Genomic DNA, 16,350 nt, shown 5'->3' on the forward strand with positions numbered 1-16,350 from the left:
GAGGAAATGTCAAATTTCACATTTTCATGTACGTAAAAATGAGCAAAACATGGGCACGTTTTTGTTGCTATGAAATCCTTCTATTTTGTATCAAAATCGCAACCTTGACAACGCAGTGTTTGCGCCTTTTACACATGTTTTTCTACCGCGACCCCTCGGCTCCAGTAATAACAGTCTAATGGCTCTGGTTTCCTCCCGCGCCGGCCCGGTTCCCGCCCGCCGCGCAGTCGCCGTCCCTGGGAGCGGGCGGCCAGCACTGGACGGGAGAAAACCGGGGACAGGAGGTGGGGCGGGTCGGGCCCGTCCGCGGCTGCCGCTGGCTGTGGATGCGAAAGGGAGGAGGCGGGACTGCGGGTTGGTTCTGTCACCCTTCGAGAGCCAAGCTCCTCACCCAGCTCTCCAGCTGCGGCTTCAAATCTGCAGTTAAAAAAAAAAAAAAAAACAACGAGCAACGCCACATCCTACAAATAAGAGGGGAGGGGGAGAGCAGTGTGTCCGTGATGTCCCCAAATGGATCAGAGATTCGGGACTTATTATTATTAAATACTTCCTCCACGCCAGAAAAACGAGAGTCCGGGCCTCGGTTCTGGAGGGAATAGGCTGAAGCCGCGGACGCGGTGCGGGGGTCGCGCTTCCGGTCTCCCGGGCGCCAGAGGGTCGTGGCGGGAAGGGGGAGGGCGCGCGTTCCGAGACCCCCACCCCCACCACGCCCAAGGGTCTTCTTCCGTCGGGACTCGGAGACACCCATCCTCCAGGCCCGACTCGCCGCGGGGCTGGAGGAGGCTAGGACGCTGCGACCTAGCCTAACGACAGGGATCTCCCCTGCGACGGCCCCGCAACAAGATGGCGGACGAGAGAGACAGGGAAAGCACAGGTAAGAGGCGCCGCGGGACCACGACCCCGGGCCGCCCGGGGAAGCTCCGGGCGGGGTGGGTCACCCTACCGCTGGAGCCCCACCCGCAGGGAGCGGGCAGACTGAGCCGCGGCCCGCCGCCCGCCCTGCAGGGGAGGCCCCCTCCCCGGATCCCGGCGCCGCCTCGCCCCGCCCCGCCCGCCTCCCCCTCCCTGCCTCTCCCGGCCGGCCCTCATCCCTCCCTTCTTCCTCGTCCCTCCTTCCGAGCCTCGAGCCTCGCTTCCAGCGCGTGTTGCGGCCGCGGCGCCGGTAGGGGACGGCAATAATGGCGCCCTTGTTCACGGTCGCGGGGACGCCGCCTCCAAGCCCTCGCCCGGGGTCTCGTTGCCGCGGGCGCCACGCCGGCAGCTGCCCAGGCTGTGGGCCCCCGAGGCGGCCTGGGTGAGGACAGATCCGGCCGTCAGAGTCTGGCGGGCTCCAACCTGGCCGCGCCGAAACCCCGCCCGGCCTGGCCGGCTCTAGTTCACTGCCACCATTTTGCCGCCTTAGTGGGGACGTGGGAGCACGGTCTCGAGGTCACCTCCGCTCCATCCGCGCCTCAGGCGCCGAAGTGCCTGCTCGGGGCGCCACCCGCCTGGTGTCTGGTCTTAAACAACAAAAAACAAAACACAACTTCAATAAAGACGAAAAAGCAAACTCCAGAGGAAATGCGTAGATCCCCGTGCGCCCGCCCGGCCTCCGCGGCGGCCCCGGCGCGCGCGGTCGCTGCGGGCAGGGGCGGGTCTGTGCCGCGAGGCGGCGGGGTCGCCAGACTTGGGGGATTGGTGTTGGGAAGCGAAAACCCGGTTATCCCATGTTTATTTGCAAGACCGTTAGGTTGTCTTAGTTTATTGCTTAAAAACCCGATTCTTGGTTACCATCCCGTTAATTACTCAAAAAATAATAGTCTGTTTATTTTGGTAATTGGTAAACTCTTCACAAAAACATCAAAAAAGCCACGTAACTTTTTTGAGGCAAACATCTTAGAAATGACAATAATACTCTACCTTTGTCCTTTTCTTGAGTGTTTAAAACACCGTATCAACATTTTTCTCAGCGTGGAACAAAATGTAATCAGATTAACAAGTAATACAAATGTAGAAGCCAGCCCTAAGATACTTAGTCACTTGTCATGGTGATCACAGAAAAAAAGCGCAGAAACATGAAACTGTGCCAGAGACCTACTTGCTGATAGCAGTAACACTATTTGATTTTTTTTTTTATGGTACCGTTAGTCTAAAAAGTCAGGGACTTAAGGTGTCCTTATGATTTTATTGTGCTGTTAAAAAATACAAGATACATTCTAAGAAAATGATTACTTTTTAATGTTAGTTTTAAAACATTAAATTTGTATTTGCAAAAAAATGGAAGACTCATTAGCAAATAAATTAACAAGTTATTATGGATTTTTAAAAAATTGTATTAGATTGGCCTGAGAAACAAAATGCACTGGATTATGTTGCAAATACAGTTTTCTTCTTTACTTAAAAAAATAGAAATCTTTTCTGGTTTCTCAGTTTTCAAAAATACTTTTCTAAATTAATTCAAAGGAAGAAGCAGTTCTGTCTATAACCATAGAAGAGTGGACTTAAAAGCTGAATGTCATTCATTCAGTTGACATGTGTTTAATGCCTATCATGGAATGCATTCTGATTAGGTTAGAACTTAAGAGGATACAAAGATTGAAAAACCATCATTTATTTCATTCAAGAAAGGTGAGATCAGGAAAGATAATAAGACATCCACAAATGGGAGGGAATAGTCAGCTGGGATAAGCAGCCTGTGTGCCAGCAGCTGTGCCAGGTGTGTTACATCCCCTCCTGGTACCCTGCTGTGGGCAGCAGTCTGGGCATCACTGGGAACTTATAGGAAAGGAAGAATCGCAGTCCTTGCCCCTGACCTACTGAATCAGAGTCTGCATTTAAGCATATCTACAGGTAATATATCCACATGCATATTAAAGTTTGAGAAGCAATGTTATATGGAATATATTTATTTTTTTTTAAGTGGCAGTTTCTATTTAATTTTGGCAGGGGAGAATTAGGCTTATTTATTTATTTGTTTGTTTGTTTGTTTATAATGAAGTTACTGGTGATTGAACCCAGGACCTCGTGCCACTCTACCACTGTGCTATACCCTCTCCCCTGGAATATCATATTTACTCTTTACAGCAGTTTTATGAGTTAACTATATTTGCAGTTTGAAGGGCATGATGAAATAAATGTATGTTGTTTGAAGATGAACTAGAGACTCAATTGGTAATCATCTTTGTATACACATATTCTACTCCTATATTTGATTCTCAGCTCTAAAGTTTCAGAAATAACATCTAACCAGTTAATCAGGTGATTACTCAAGCTTTGGGGATTCATTCAAGCTAACTAAACTCATGAAAAGTGATGTGCAAACCTGAATGATGATTTATTAATTTAAAAATGGGTATGTTGATACATTGACCAGAAAGCTAACCCCCGCAATGTAATATTTTATGTGTATTAAACTTTTGGGGAGGACATACAGTTGCTTGATGATCATGAAATTGTGCAAAAGGATAGTTTTGAAGTATATATCCGTTACCTTATAAACTCTAAGGTATGGATCATTTCTTTATACTCAGTATCTCCCAGAGTGCCCAGCACATGGTAGGAACTCAATAAATATTGTATTCGGGTCATTTGAATTAATTAAAGAGGTTTATATTTTAACCATTAAACATTACTTGCTGTTTCCCCAAAAGTCTACACCTAAAAACACATACAACTATTTATAGGGATTTTTTTCTTCCTTTCAGGTAAGCTATACGCTTCTATGTCATCTGGCTCAGCAAACATTTTTTGAGAGCCAAGGTATTTGTTGGTATGTCTTTAGAAAATAACAATCCTTTGTGGAAACATACATATGTTTTAAGTTGTTCATCTTTAATCTTGTTTTTTTTTTAAGTTGTAAAGGAGGATTAAGTTTCTGGGTAGCCATCATATCCAGCTCGTCTTCAACAATTAGGGATAATTTTGATACAAGTGGTGAGAATATTGGTAAGAAAGCTAAACTAGGGGGAGGGTATAGCTCAAAGTGCTAGAGCACGTGCACAAGGTCCTGGGTTCAATCCCCGGTACTTCCTCTAAAACAAACAACCAAACCAACCAACAGACAAACCTAATTACCTCCTTCTCCCCTACCCCACCTCCCTAAAAAAAGAAAGATTAAAAAGAAACATAAACTAAATCTATGACAGGGACTATTTTGCTCTATTTATAAAATTTTTCTGTAAGATTATGTACATTGAAATCATGCTTATTTGTAGCATTTTGGTGCCTTAATATAGTATAATTTATCTTTTTTCTGAGATTAAGAAATGTTATGTTAGCTAAAAAAGAATTTAATTTTTAGAGTCAAATTGATTTATAAAAACTACTTAATTTTTTTTGTTTTACTGAAAGAATGTTTGAAATGGGATAGGAAAAAATTTTTTTTTGAATTCTGTCATTTCTCTGAAAGTTTCCTCAGCCAGAGCATTGTTTTTTTCTTTCTTTGCCTCTGTTTGGTTTTGTTTAGATGGAGAATCAATGAAGTTGTTGATTCTTTGAGTCTTTAAATCTTATTTTAATTTTTCTGTCTCTAAAGAATTTTATATAGGACTGGAAGGATCTTCTACTTGTAACTAAAATCATGTCTAGGAAATAAACTGCTTAGGAATAACATTCTAATTTTTGGCAGGCTAGTGAGCCTTGAAAGGTATGTCAGTTTTTTAAATAAGCCTCAGACTCTCACAAAGTTATCTCCAGGATTTACTATTTTTGTTTACATTAAAATTTTCCCTTTTACTTTGCATGCTTTGATAATAGTGCCTGATAAAGTGATTCCAATTCAGTTTATCAACTCCTAGATGGAAGTTTTACAAGTTTTTTGTTTGCTTGTTTGTTTGTTTCCCTATATTGTGCCATTCTTCTCAAAACCCAACATTTGGAAATCTAATGTGAAAAATAGAAATTACAGGTGAATATTACTTTTTAAAACTGTTGATAGTACAGAGTATAGTATAGAATAGTAGAAAATATGAGCTTTGGAGTAAGATACAACTTCCTCAAGCTCTGTCTGATCTTAGTCAAGATGCTAAACCTAAGGATCTTCAGGTTCCTCAAATGTAAAGTGGGAGTAATTATATCTGTTTCATAATGTTGTAATACAGTGTCTTCTTACTCATTCTTATATCCTCATCACTCACCACAGTGTCTGGCATTAAAGGAATGCTGAATAGGTAAGAAGGAAAATGTTTGGTACATTCTAGGGAATTAGTCGCTGTTGTATATGCATAACATGGAATCCAAGGGTTAAGAAAAACTTAAAGTCTTACCGATTATTGATTACACACCATACATTCATGTGTACTTTGGAGGCCATTTAATGAGTTTTCTCCCTATTTTAGATTGATAAACATCCAGGTGGAGACCAACTGAAGAAGAAAACGAACTCATTGAAACCTAATTTGCTTCCTCAAATTCAGAATTAATAAGTTTGGAGAAAAACTGGACTGAAATTTATCTTTGTACTAATCTATAAAAAATTTTCAAGAAAATTCATAATAAAAAAAATCAAATGGACAGTGGGATACCATTTCACCCATTAGGATGGCTACTGTTAAAAACATAATAATATATTGGTAAGGATGTGGAGGAATTGAACCCCTTGTGAACATTTAACTGGGAATGTAAAATGGTGCAGCTGCTATGGAAAATAGTACGGTGGTTCCTCAAAAAATTAGAAATTGCATTACCATATGATCTATCCCACATCTGGGGATATATCCAAAATAATTGAAAGCAGGAGCTCAGACAGGTATTTGTACACCTATGTTCATAGCAGTATTATTCACAACAGCCAAAAGGTGGAAGCAACTCAAGTGTTCATATCAATGGATGAATAGATAAGCAAAATGTGGTATTTACATGAAATTAGATATTATTCAGCCTTAAATAGAGACATTCTGGCATATGCACCACATGGATGAACTTTGAGGACATTCTAAGTGAGCTTATCTAGTCACAAAGAGACAAGTACTGTACGATTTCACTTTTGTGAGGTACTTAGTGGAGTCAGAATCAAGAACAGAAAGTAGAATGGTGGTTGCCAGGGGAAGGAGAAAAGGGAGGTGGTGGTTTAATGGGTATAGTGTTTCAGTTTTGCAAGATAAAAATTCTGGAGATTTGGTTGCACAACAGTCTGAATGTACTTAATACTGAATTATATACTTAAAAATGATTAAGATGGTTAATTTTTTTTGTTATGTCTATTTTACTGCACTTTTAAAAATTAATAGACTTAGTTTTTTAGAGCAGTTTCAGGTTCACAGCAGAATTGAGCAGAATATACAGAGAGGTTCGCACATAGCCCTCCCCACCCATACATATATACTCCCCTATCCTCAACTTCCCTCATCAGTGTGGTATATTTGGTACAGTTAATGAACCAACATGGACACATTATTATCAACCAAAGTTCATAGTTTACATTAGGGTTCAATCTTGATGTTGTACGTTCTGTGGGTTTTCACAAATGCATAATGACATGTAGCCACTACTATAGCATCATACAGAATAATTTCATTGCCTGAAAAATCCCTTGTGCTCCATCTATTCATCCCTCCCTCCCTCCTTCTCCCCAAACCCCTGGAAACCATGATCTTTTTATTTTTTTCTCTAGCTGTACCTTTTCCAGAATGTCATTTGGTTGGAATCATACAGTTTGTAGCCTTTTCAGACTGGCTTCTTTCATTTGGTAATATGTCTTTTAAGTTTCTTCCATGTCTTTCATGGCTTGATAGCTCATTTCTTTTTTTTACTGCACATATTATTTTTTAATTTACATATATGTACTGTTCATTGTTTCTAAGAAGGTTTAGAGCTTTTGTTTCTTAAACTTACATAATTATCAAAGGAATAAAGCCAACCACAAAATAAGAATTCAAAAAGATACATACACCCTGCTATTAACAGTAACATTATTTATAATTGCCAAGATACGGAAGCATCCCAAGTGCATATCAATAGTTGAATAGATAATGAAGATGCAGCATATTTGTATGTATAATGGAATACAACTCACTCATGAAGAAGGATATTTTGCCATTTGTGGCCCTTCATTCACTTTTTTTTTTCACTTCAAAAACCAGAATTTTATAACTGGCATAAACATTTCCATCACATCAAAAACAACAAAATACCCAGAAATAAACCTAAGCAAGGAGGTTACCTATACTCTGAAAATTGAAATGACACAAAGAAGTGGAAAGATTTCTTGTGCTTTCAGATTGGAAGAATCAACACTATCAGAATGGCTACACCACCCAAAGCAATCCGCAGATCCAATGCCACCCCCGTGAAAATGCCCACGACATTCCTCACAGAACTAGAACAAGCAATTCCAGAATTCACAAGGAACCACAAAAGACCCCGAACAGCCAAAGCAATCTTTTGTAGGTCTTTTTTTTTTTTTTCTCTTCTTTTTGTTTTCTTTTCTTATGGTTTGATGACTAGAGAAGGTCCTTTAACATTTGTTGTAAAGCTGGTTTGGTGGTGCTGAAATCTTTTAGCTTTTGTTTACCTGTGAAGCTTTAAACTTTTCCATCAAGTCTGAATGAGAGCCTTGCTGGATAGAGTTTTCTTGGTAGTAAGTTTTCCCTTTGCATCACTTTAAATATATTGTGTCACTACCTTCTGGCCTGTAGAGTTTCTGCTGAAAAATCAGCTGATAACCTTATGGGAATTCCCTTGTATGTTATTTGTTGCTTTTCTCTTGCTGACTTTAATATTTTCTCCTTATCCTTAATTTTTGTCAATTTGATTACTGTGTGCCTTGGCGTGTTCCTCTTTGGGTTGATCCTGTGTAGTACTAGTACTCTCTGCACTTCCTGGACTTGTGTGACTTTCTTTTCCCAAGTTAGGGAAGTTTTCAGTTATTTCTTCAAAAATTTTCTTAGGTCCTTTCTCTCTCTCTTCTCTTTCTGGGACCCCATAATGCAAATACTAGTGTGCTTCATGTTCTCTTAAACTATCCTTATTTCTTTTCATTCTTTTTTCTTTTTTCTGTTCTGGAGTAGTGATTTCCAGTTATCTGTCTTCTAGCTCACTGATCATTGTGGTTTTGATTTGCATTTCCCTAATGATTAGTAATGTTGAGCATTTTTTCAGGTACTTATTAGCCATTTGTATAACTTATTTTGAGAAATATCAATTCAAAATTTTTCTTATTTTTTAATTGGGTTAGTTTATTGTTGTTTCGTTGCAGTAGTTCTTTATATGTTCTGGATATGAACCTCTTATCAGATATATGCTTTGCAAGTGTTTTCTCCCGTTCTGTGGATTGTCTTTTCACTCTCTTGATAGTGTCCTTTGATTCACAAAAGTTTTAGTTTTGATGACGTTCAGCTTATGTATTTTTTGGTTGTTACCTATGCTTTTGGTGTCATATCTAAGAAATCATTGCCAAATCCAGTGCCATGAACATTTCCCCCTATGTTTTCCCCTAACATTTTCATTATATTACATGCAGACTGCTGGTTGCAGTCTGTTTGATGTAACATTATAATGGATATATTCATGGATCCTACCTGATTACATAGAAGGATACTTAATTCAAAAAGAGGATTAGGGTAGCCTTCAAAGTGTGTGTTGCTTTTAAAATGCCTTGAATGTTGAGTAGGAATTAGCCAGGAAAAAGGAGAAGAATCTTCCATACAGAAAGACTGTCAATCACTATGACACTGAGAAAGCATAATAATTGAGAAACTACAAAGATTTCCAAGGTGGAGAATATGTATGGGAAAGTGTTAAGAAATGACATTTTTGAGATTGGTAGGGGCCCAGTCTGTAAAGGGATTTGTGTACCCGGTTAAGGAGACTGATTTTTTTTTTTTTTTTGAAAAACCTTGGGAACCATTGAAGGATTTTAAACCAGAGAGTCATATGAGCAAATTTTTGTTTTAGAAGAATCATCCTAGCAAAATGTGGACTGTGGTTTGAAGAATGGAATAGAAATGGAGGGAACAGAGACTAAAGACAAAAAGACAGGAAGTGACTGTATTAATCCAGGCCAGAGTGATGTCTAAATTTAAGCAGTGGCTGTGGAAATGGAAGGAGGGAGACAGATTTCAAAAGTATTTATTGGCCGAATCAAAAGGTGTTGATGAATAAATAGAACTGTGAAGATGGGTTGTTGGAAACTAAATTAGTTGGGATGATAAATTTGGAGGACAGTGATCAAAGAATCAGAAGAAGACAGCAATGAGAAGGAGTAGTAGGTGATATGTCCTAAAGGGATGAAACTTAATGGAGTAGTAGTTTTTAACTTGAAGGTTAAACAAGGAAGCTATTAGACAAGTCCAGAATGTAGGACATTTTGTAAAACAGTGCATATCCTGGTCTCGTCCACAAGCTAATTTCGTAGCGTGATAAGAGGCTAGGGAAGGATGGGGGACTGTTGTAGTTTAAAAGAGACCAAGAAATATGAAAACCGAATGTAGTACATAAAATTTAATTAGGATTGAGGTTAAAAAATAACTATTAAAAGAAAGTATGGTACAATTTGAGAAATTTGCATATTGAATAGATATTAGATGATCTTAGTGAATTTTTGTTAATTTTAAAGGATGTCATAATTACATTTAGATTATGTAGGAGAATGTCCTCATTTTTAGGACATGCATGCTGAAGTATTTAGGGATGAATAATCATGATGACTGCAGTTTACTTAGAGACAGAAGCAGAGGGAAGAAGCAAAAAATAGCAAAACATTAACAGTAGTTTGGTATAGGTGGTAGGTATAGAGTTGTTTACAGTACTAAGCTTTCAACTGCGAACTCAAACTGGGATTTGACATGTGCCCAGCAACTATTTATTTAGCATTTAAATTCTACTAGACATTATAAGTAATCTAGAGTTGATTTAAAGTGTACAGGAGGATGCGTGTAGGTTATATGCAAATACTACACCATTTTATATAGAGTATTTGAGCATCCTTGGATTTAAGTATCCACAAGTCCTGGAACCAATCTCCTCATGGATATTGAGGGACCACTTTTTTCAATTTCTGATCAGATTTTTAAGTATAAGCTTCTCAATTTTTGATAGTTTATTACCAATGAGAAATTTTGTTTATGTAAAAATGTAAAACATTTTCCTCAACCTTTAAAAAATTTAAAAATAGTTGAAGTTATATTAAAACTCATCCTTTTTTATTGAAGTATAGTTGATTTAAAATGTTATGTTAGTTTCAGGTGTACAACATAGTGATTCAATATATTTATAGATTATACTCTGTTTTAAGGTATTATAAAATAATGGCTAAATTTCCCTGTGCTTGTTACTAATTTATATTATACATAGTAGTTTGTATCTTTCAATCCTATTCCCCTATCTCAACTCTCCTTCCTTCCATCTCCCCACTGGTAAGCACTAGTTTGTTCTCTGTATCTGTGAGTCTGTTTCTGTCAAAAACTCATCCTTTAATTGACAAATATAACTTAGAAAATTTTGTGATATAAGTGTTTTTTAACCCAATTGAACTTTCTCATATCAGTTATTTTAAAATAATGGTGAAGATTTAATTTATATAATATGTATGTGTTATTAGAGCCATGCAGCAAGCTTGGCTGCTATTGAAAGGGCATAGCTGCAGAGGAACAGCATTAGCCAATATATGCGAAGGTAAAAATTTGGGGCTGTTTCTTAGAGCCATAAGCCCCCTCAATCCCAGCTGGTCACACGCTGAGTTGCATACTATATTCTTTGGGCACAGAACATGAAACTACTCCAGTAGCTCCATGGGTTCCTTGTCCATGGTGAGCAGTGGTGCATTTGATATCTGACTTCTGAAATAGGAGTCCATGTAGTAGATCACATTTATGGTGACATGGAGCAGTGGGTGCATGATAGCATTTCTTGTGCTTGCCGCCTGTGCAGGCCAAGGAACATGCCATCAGATCCAGATCCTGTAGTGCTTTGAGCCTCCTTTTAGGAGCCCTGGAATAGATGCTTTCAGCTGCCTAACCTGAATCTGGCCACACTGAGAGATGGGAGGATCAGTATTTTTAGATGCTCCTGTAATCTATTTACATCATACCTGTGTCCAGTACATGAGGATGCCTGAGTTAGGGAAGTTCCAAATCTCAACTAAAGCATTATTTATTCCTGATGGATGATAACTGGAAAAAGGAGATTCCATGATCAAGTAAATTTGGAAAAAGCTGCATTAAAGGTAGTAAGTTTCTTTACTGTAGAACATCCCAAAGACTTTAATATACTGATATACATTTATAAATCCCCAAGAGAACATAATATTCAGAGTTCCTAGACATTTTTGATCATTGAAGCCTTTTATTGAGAAGCACCTTGAGCAATGAGTGTGAAACAGAACACATTTTAGAAAATTTAGGAAATATTGTTAAAAGGTTGTTAAAAGTTAGTAACTGTTGTTAATGTAAAAACAGAGCCATAGGAGTGGAAGAATACTGTCTTACATTTATTTGTAACACCTGTTTCAGAACACAGGTCAGCATTATATTTACTGGTGAAAGACTAAAATATTCTAATCTATTAAATAATAATGCTTTTAAAAAGCAAAGATTTTGATTATCATTTTATGCATTAAAGTTGTTTTGGTAGTTCTGGCCAGTGTCTTAAGTTGAAGGAAAAATGAGAATTATACATTTTGGAAACAAGAGACCAAATGTATTATCAGAAAATATAAAATAATCAACTGAAAAGAGATGATAAAAATAAAAAGTTTCTGGAAATATATGTATTTAAGATCAATAGCATATTTTAAGAAATCAATATTTACCTCAACTTCCAGAAATTCTAAGATCTACAAAAAGATTCCTTCACAATAGAATACTAAGGCATAATCTTCTTGGAGAATTGTGTGTGACCTATATGAGGAAAACCATAATATGTAACATTTAATTTAGAGATATAAAAAGGGCTATATATCTGATATAATGTCTTAGATGTGAAAACTATTTTTGAAATGTTAATTCTTTTAGTGTATAGCTTCACTGCAATAGCAGTAAAACTCTTAATGGTGTTTAACTTAGAATTTCTAAATTTTATTTGGATTTCTGAATTTCATTTGAAAGAATACATTGGTGAGAATATTAATAAAAATTGGTGAGAATATTAATAAACATTCCTAAAAAGAAGATCAGTAATAGTGGTAATAAATAAAATAAGATGGTAATAACTTAAGACTAGAAATGCAATTCAGAAAGGAATTGATGGGATAGACAATTGATAGAAATAGCCTCCATCACATAAAAGACTATAACACATCATAAAAGAGGAGGAAAGAACTCAAGTGCTTAGTAAATTAGGAATTATAGAATAAGATTAGAAATTAACCTTTCACTTTGAATCATGCGAAAATAAGTTTCAGATGGATTAAAGAGTAAATATATTTTTAGATTATAGAAAAAAATAGAATTGAGTATTCACCAAATCTGTACAAAAAGGCTGATACTCTCCCTCCTTTCGTCCTTTCAAAGGATATGTTTCTAAACTTTAAAGGATAAGAAGAAATCTTAACAGATGTGACTACCTAAAAATAAGTGCTAATATACTTTATCAGTTGGGAGTTTGGGATTGGCTGATACAAATGTACAGAATAGATAAACAACAAGGTCCTACTGTATAGCACAGGGAACTATATTCAGTGGCTTGTATAACCTATAATAAAAAAGAATATGAGAAAGAATATGTGTATATATATATATATATACATTCAGTTATATTCAGTTATATATACATATATCACTGACTCACTATGTCTTACACCAGAAACTAATACATTATAAATTTAAAAAATCAAAAAAAAAAGGAAAAAATAATAAAATAAAATACCTTGTCAAGAAAATAATGTAATTTTAAAATAATCTTAAATTTAAAAAAGCATTTATCAGTTTTGTGCAGTGGCAGTGTTATATCAGTGAGATTTTCCCAAGGTGCTTTTGGGACTAGTAAGAACCTTCCCAATACCCAGCACATTTCAGCTGCATTCAACTTATTGTGTGTCAGTGAGACAGTAAGACAAATGCACAAAGATGAGTTAGGCAGGATGGTTCACTGGAGAATTATTGTAACAGTGAAAAATTGGAAACTACCTAAATTAGGAGGTTGGTTTAATAAATTATGGTAAAGTTCTATAGTGGAATATCAAGCAGTCACTAAAAATGATAATATAGTAAACATTTTTTGAGACTGAAAGATATTCACAATTTACTGTTGAGTGAACAACTAGATTAGAGGACAACATTAAGAGTAGTTAACTGCATGGTAGGATTTGAAGTGATTTTTACTTAGTCTAAACTTCTTACATTTTTTTCTTCAGTAATCATGTGTGATTTTGATGATCATAAAGGAGATGGAACAGTTTTCATTTTAGGAAAAGAAATGCAAACAACTGACCAGGAAAATTATTTTCTGTAATTAAGACATAGGGTTAAGTCTTTACGGTTTAAAGAGCTCATACAAATTGTTAAGAAAAAATGGAAGATCCCTGTAGGGATGAGCAGAGACCATGAATAGACAATTCGTAACACGGAAAATAAAGGTGGTAAACAAGCACTAAGAATCACTATTCAGACTCACCTATTAACAAGAAATGTAAATTTAAGTAATGAGATAACATTGTTTATTAAATTAGTAGAAGTTTGCTGCCATGTTATTTATTATAATAAAGAAAAATTAGTAAGATCAATAAATTGTTACATACCTTTGGTACTGTTAAAAATTGAAGGTTATATAGATTATGTTGCAACCTGGAAAAATAGAATATTTGAATGAAGTAGTTAGGAGTTACAATTTTTAAACTATGAGTACTAGCAATTATTTAGGTGGGGTAAAGGATGCAGGAGAGCAGGATCCCTTAAGTGAGAAAGATCTGGGTTCAGTCCGCCTCTGCCACTTAGTCTGTGATCTTGGGCCATTTGCTTAATCTCTCCCAGCTTCGATGTCTTTTTTTCCAAAAATGAGATACCCTTTCTGGTTGTAAGTGTAGGTGAGCACATGCCACAGAACTTGGTACATAGCATTCATCCAGTACATTTTTGTTGAATGAATAGTAGTTATTAAATGCTATATATAAAAGGTTGTGTAGGAAGGAAGGAAAATATAGCAAAATGATTAGTAGTTATGTTAGGGTAAGAGGAATATGAGTGATTAAAAATTTTCCTGCTTTCTACAGTTTCTACCATTATATTTATAATTAATTATCTAAACTGATGCTTAATCTCTCCCTTTCCAGTTTTTCTAGAAAAACTATCTGTTTTTCAAATAGTAAGTACAATATTATCTCACGTAGAATATTGCAATAGCCTCCTAAACTGGTCTCTTTGTATTCTTAACATTATAGCCAAAGTCAATAGAAGCCAGACCATGTCATTTCACTGCTTAGAACCCTCCAGTGGTTCTCATTGAAAGTATAAGACACCATTTTTAAAGTAGCCTTCAGACCCTTTATACAATCTGTCCCCCACCCCCAAACTCACACTCTACCACTGAGCTATACCCTCCCTCCTCTAGAGGAAGTGAAGCATGCTAAGTGATACATTAAGAATATTAGGAAGGCGTGGGGAGGGTATAGCTCAGTGGTAGAGTGTGTGCTTAGCATGCATGAAGTCCTGGGTTCAATCCCCAGTACCTCTGTTAAATCAATCAATCAATCAATCAATCAAATTACCTCCCTGCTATTAAAAAAAAGGGTATTAGGAAGAAACTCTGCATGTTCTTCCTTATTAAGAATTTCTACCTGTAACATACAATATTGTACATCAACTATACTTCAATTTAAAAAAATTATATTGTAAAATAAGTAAATTTAAAAAAAGAATTTCTGGTTATTGACATTTTTGTTTTGAATTTTAAATTAAAATAATTTTTATTTTCTTTTTCTTTTGCAGAAATAGCAGTAGCAGAATTGCACAAAAAAATCAAAGAAGCTTTTGAAGTGTTTGACCAAGAGTCAAATAATACAGTGGATGTTAGGTTTGGAAATGTTTTCTTCTAATTCTAAATTGCTGATTCAACTCATAAAGTAGAAAATGGTTCATTTCTCCTCTTTTTACATTCCTTGGATTTATTATGCTATTTAATTTATTTTCCTGTGCCCTGTAAAAGGTCTTTTCTCACTGTTGCTTCAGATCTGTTTCTTATTCTTCGTAATCTGGTGGAAAGAATATATACCACATCGCATATTCTAACCTATAGACTAAATTCTGTGAATGAGATGAGCTCTACTGTAGCTTTAGTGCTAGACACATGGTTGGCACTCAGTAGATATGTGTTGACTGAATGAATAGAATTTGCTTTTAAAATACATAGGTATGCATTATCAAGCCATGAATGGGATATTACAAAAAAGGATGAATAATGTTTAAACAATGATACACTTCCCAAGTAAAATAACAAGAACCAAAACAAAAGAACATAGAAAGATGAGGAAAAGACATAAATACTGGTAGATCTAGAATGGAAGACTGGAGACAAAGAATAGTTTGAGAGAAAAAGAGGCAAAAGGTAGAGGAGATTATTCATGAGTATAATAGAAGTTGTAGAATCAGTGAAACCATTCTTCCAGGAGGCCATGCTGAATGAGGAATATTTGATAGGATCACAATCTCAAGACTTAGAACATAGTACAGAGGCCCAAGAAGCAGTGGGAAGTTATTTTTAAATGGTACTGGCAAGAACTTTTATAAACCAGTGCCACCACTTCCAGACTATTCAAGGGACTAAGTGCTTTAAATTTGAGCTAAACTGAATGAACAATGCGAGATTTCATGTATGGCAAATTCTAACTATAGTCGTCCCTCAATATCCACAAGGGATTGGTTCCAGGACTCGCCCTTCTACTCCCATCCATTTCTCCCCCATACCCTACCCTCTGAGGATTTCAAAATCTACAGATGTTCAAATCCCTTATATAAAATGGCATGATATTTGTATATAATGTACACACCTCCTCTTGTGTACTTTAAATCATCTCTAGATTACTTATAATACCTAATACAGTGTAAATGCTATATAAATAGTTGTAAATATAGTGTAAATGTTATGTACATAGTTGCCTGTGGCATGTGGCAAATTCAAGTTTTGCTTTTGGAACTTTCTGGAATTTTTTTCCCCTAATATTTTAGATCCACGGATGGTTGAATCTTCAAATGCGGAACCCATGGATATGGAGGGCTGACTGTTCATGTATTCCTTATTCTCTCACACCTGAAGGTACAAGGTGTGATTGCAGGAAAGGAAAGTAATAAGTGCAGTCAGTTTCATTACTTTATGGTAACACCTTACAGAGTTTCTTTTGGTGCCTCGACTATGTTTATGGGCTTTACTGAAGTGGGTGAGGTAGAGAGTGGAGTTAAGTTCCAGCACTGCAACTGTAGTCAGCCTTGTAGGAGCCTTGACGCA

The 16,350-nt window shown here is 36.8% G+C and overlaps 1 protein-coding gene across 2 annotated transcripts in view; it reads left to right on the top strand.

Annotated features, from left to right (window-relative positions):
* The first annotated feature begins 209 nt into the window (after window positions 1–209).
* The window catches only part of EFCAB2 (EF-hand calcium binding domain 2), a 67,452-nt gene continuing 51,311 nt past the window's right edge, over window positions 210–16,350 (top strand). For both annotated transcript variants that reach the window (XM_010992321.3, XM_031438498.2), the window contains exons 1-2: window positions 210–874; window positions 14,838–14,922. In XM_010992321.3, coding sequence (XP_010990623.1) covers window positions 844–874; window positions 14,838–14,922 — 116 coding nt within the window. In that variant the 5' untranslated portion in view covers window positions 210–843. The remainder of the gene's footprint in view (window positions 875–14,837; window positions 14,923–16,350) is intronic.

This window comes from Camelus dromedarius, chromosome 21 (assembly GCF_036321535.1).
Source record: "Camelus dromedarius isolate mCamDro1 chromosome 21, mCamDro1.pat, whole genome shotgun sequence".
NCBI classification, from domain to species: domain Eukaryota; kingdom Metazoa; phylum Chordata; class Mammalia; order Artiodactyla; family Camelidae; genus Camelus; species Camelus dromedarius.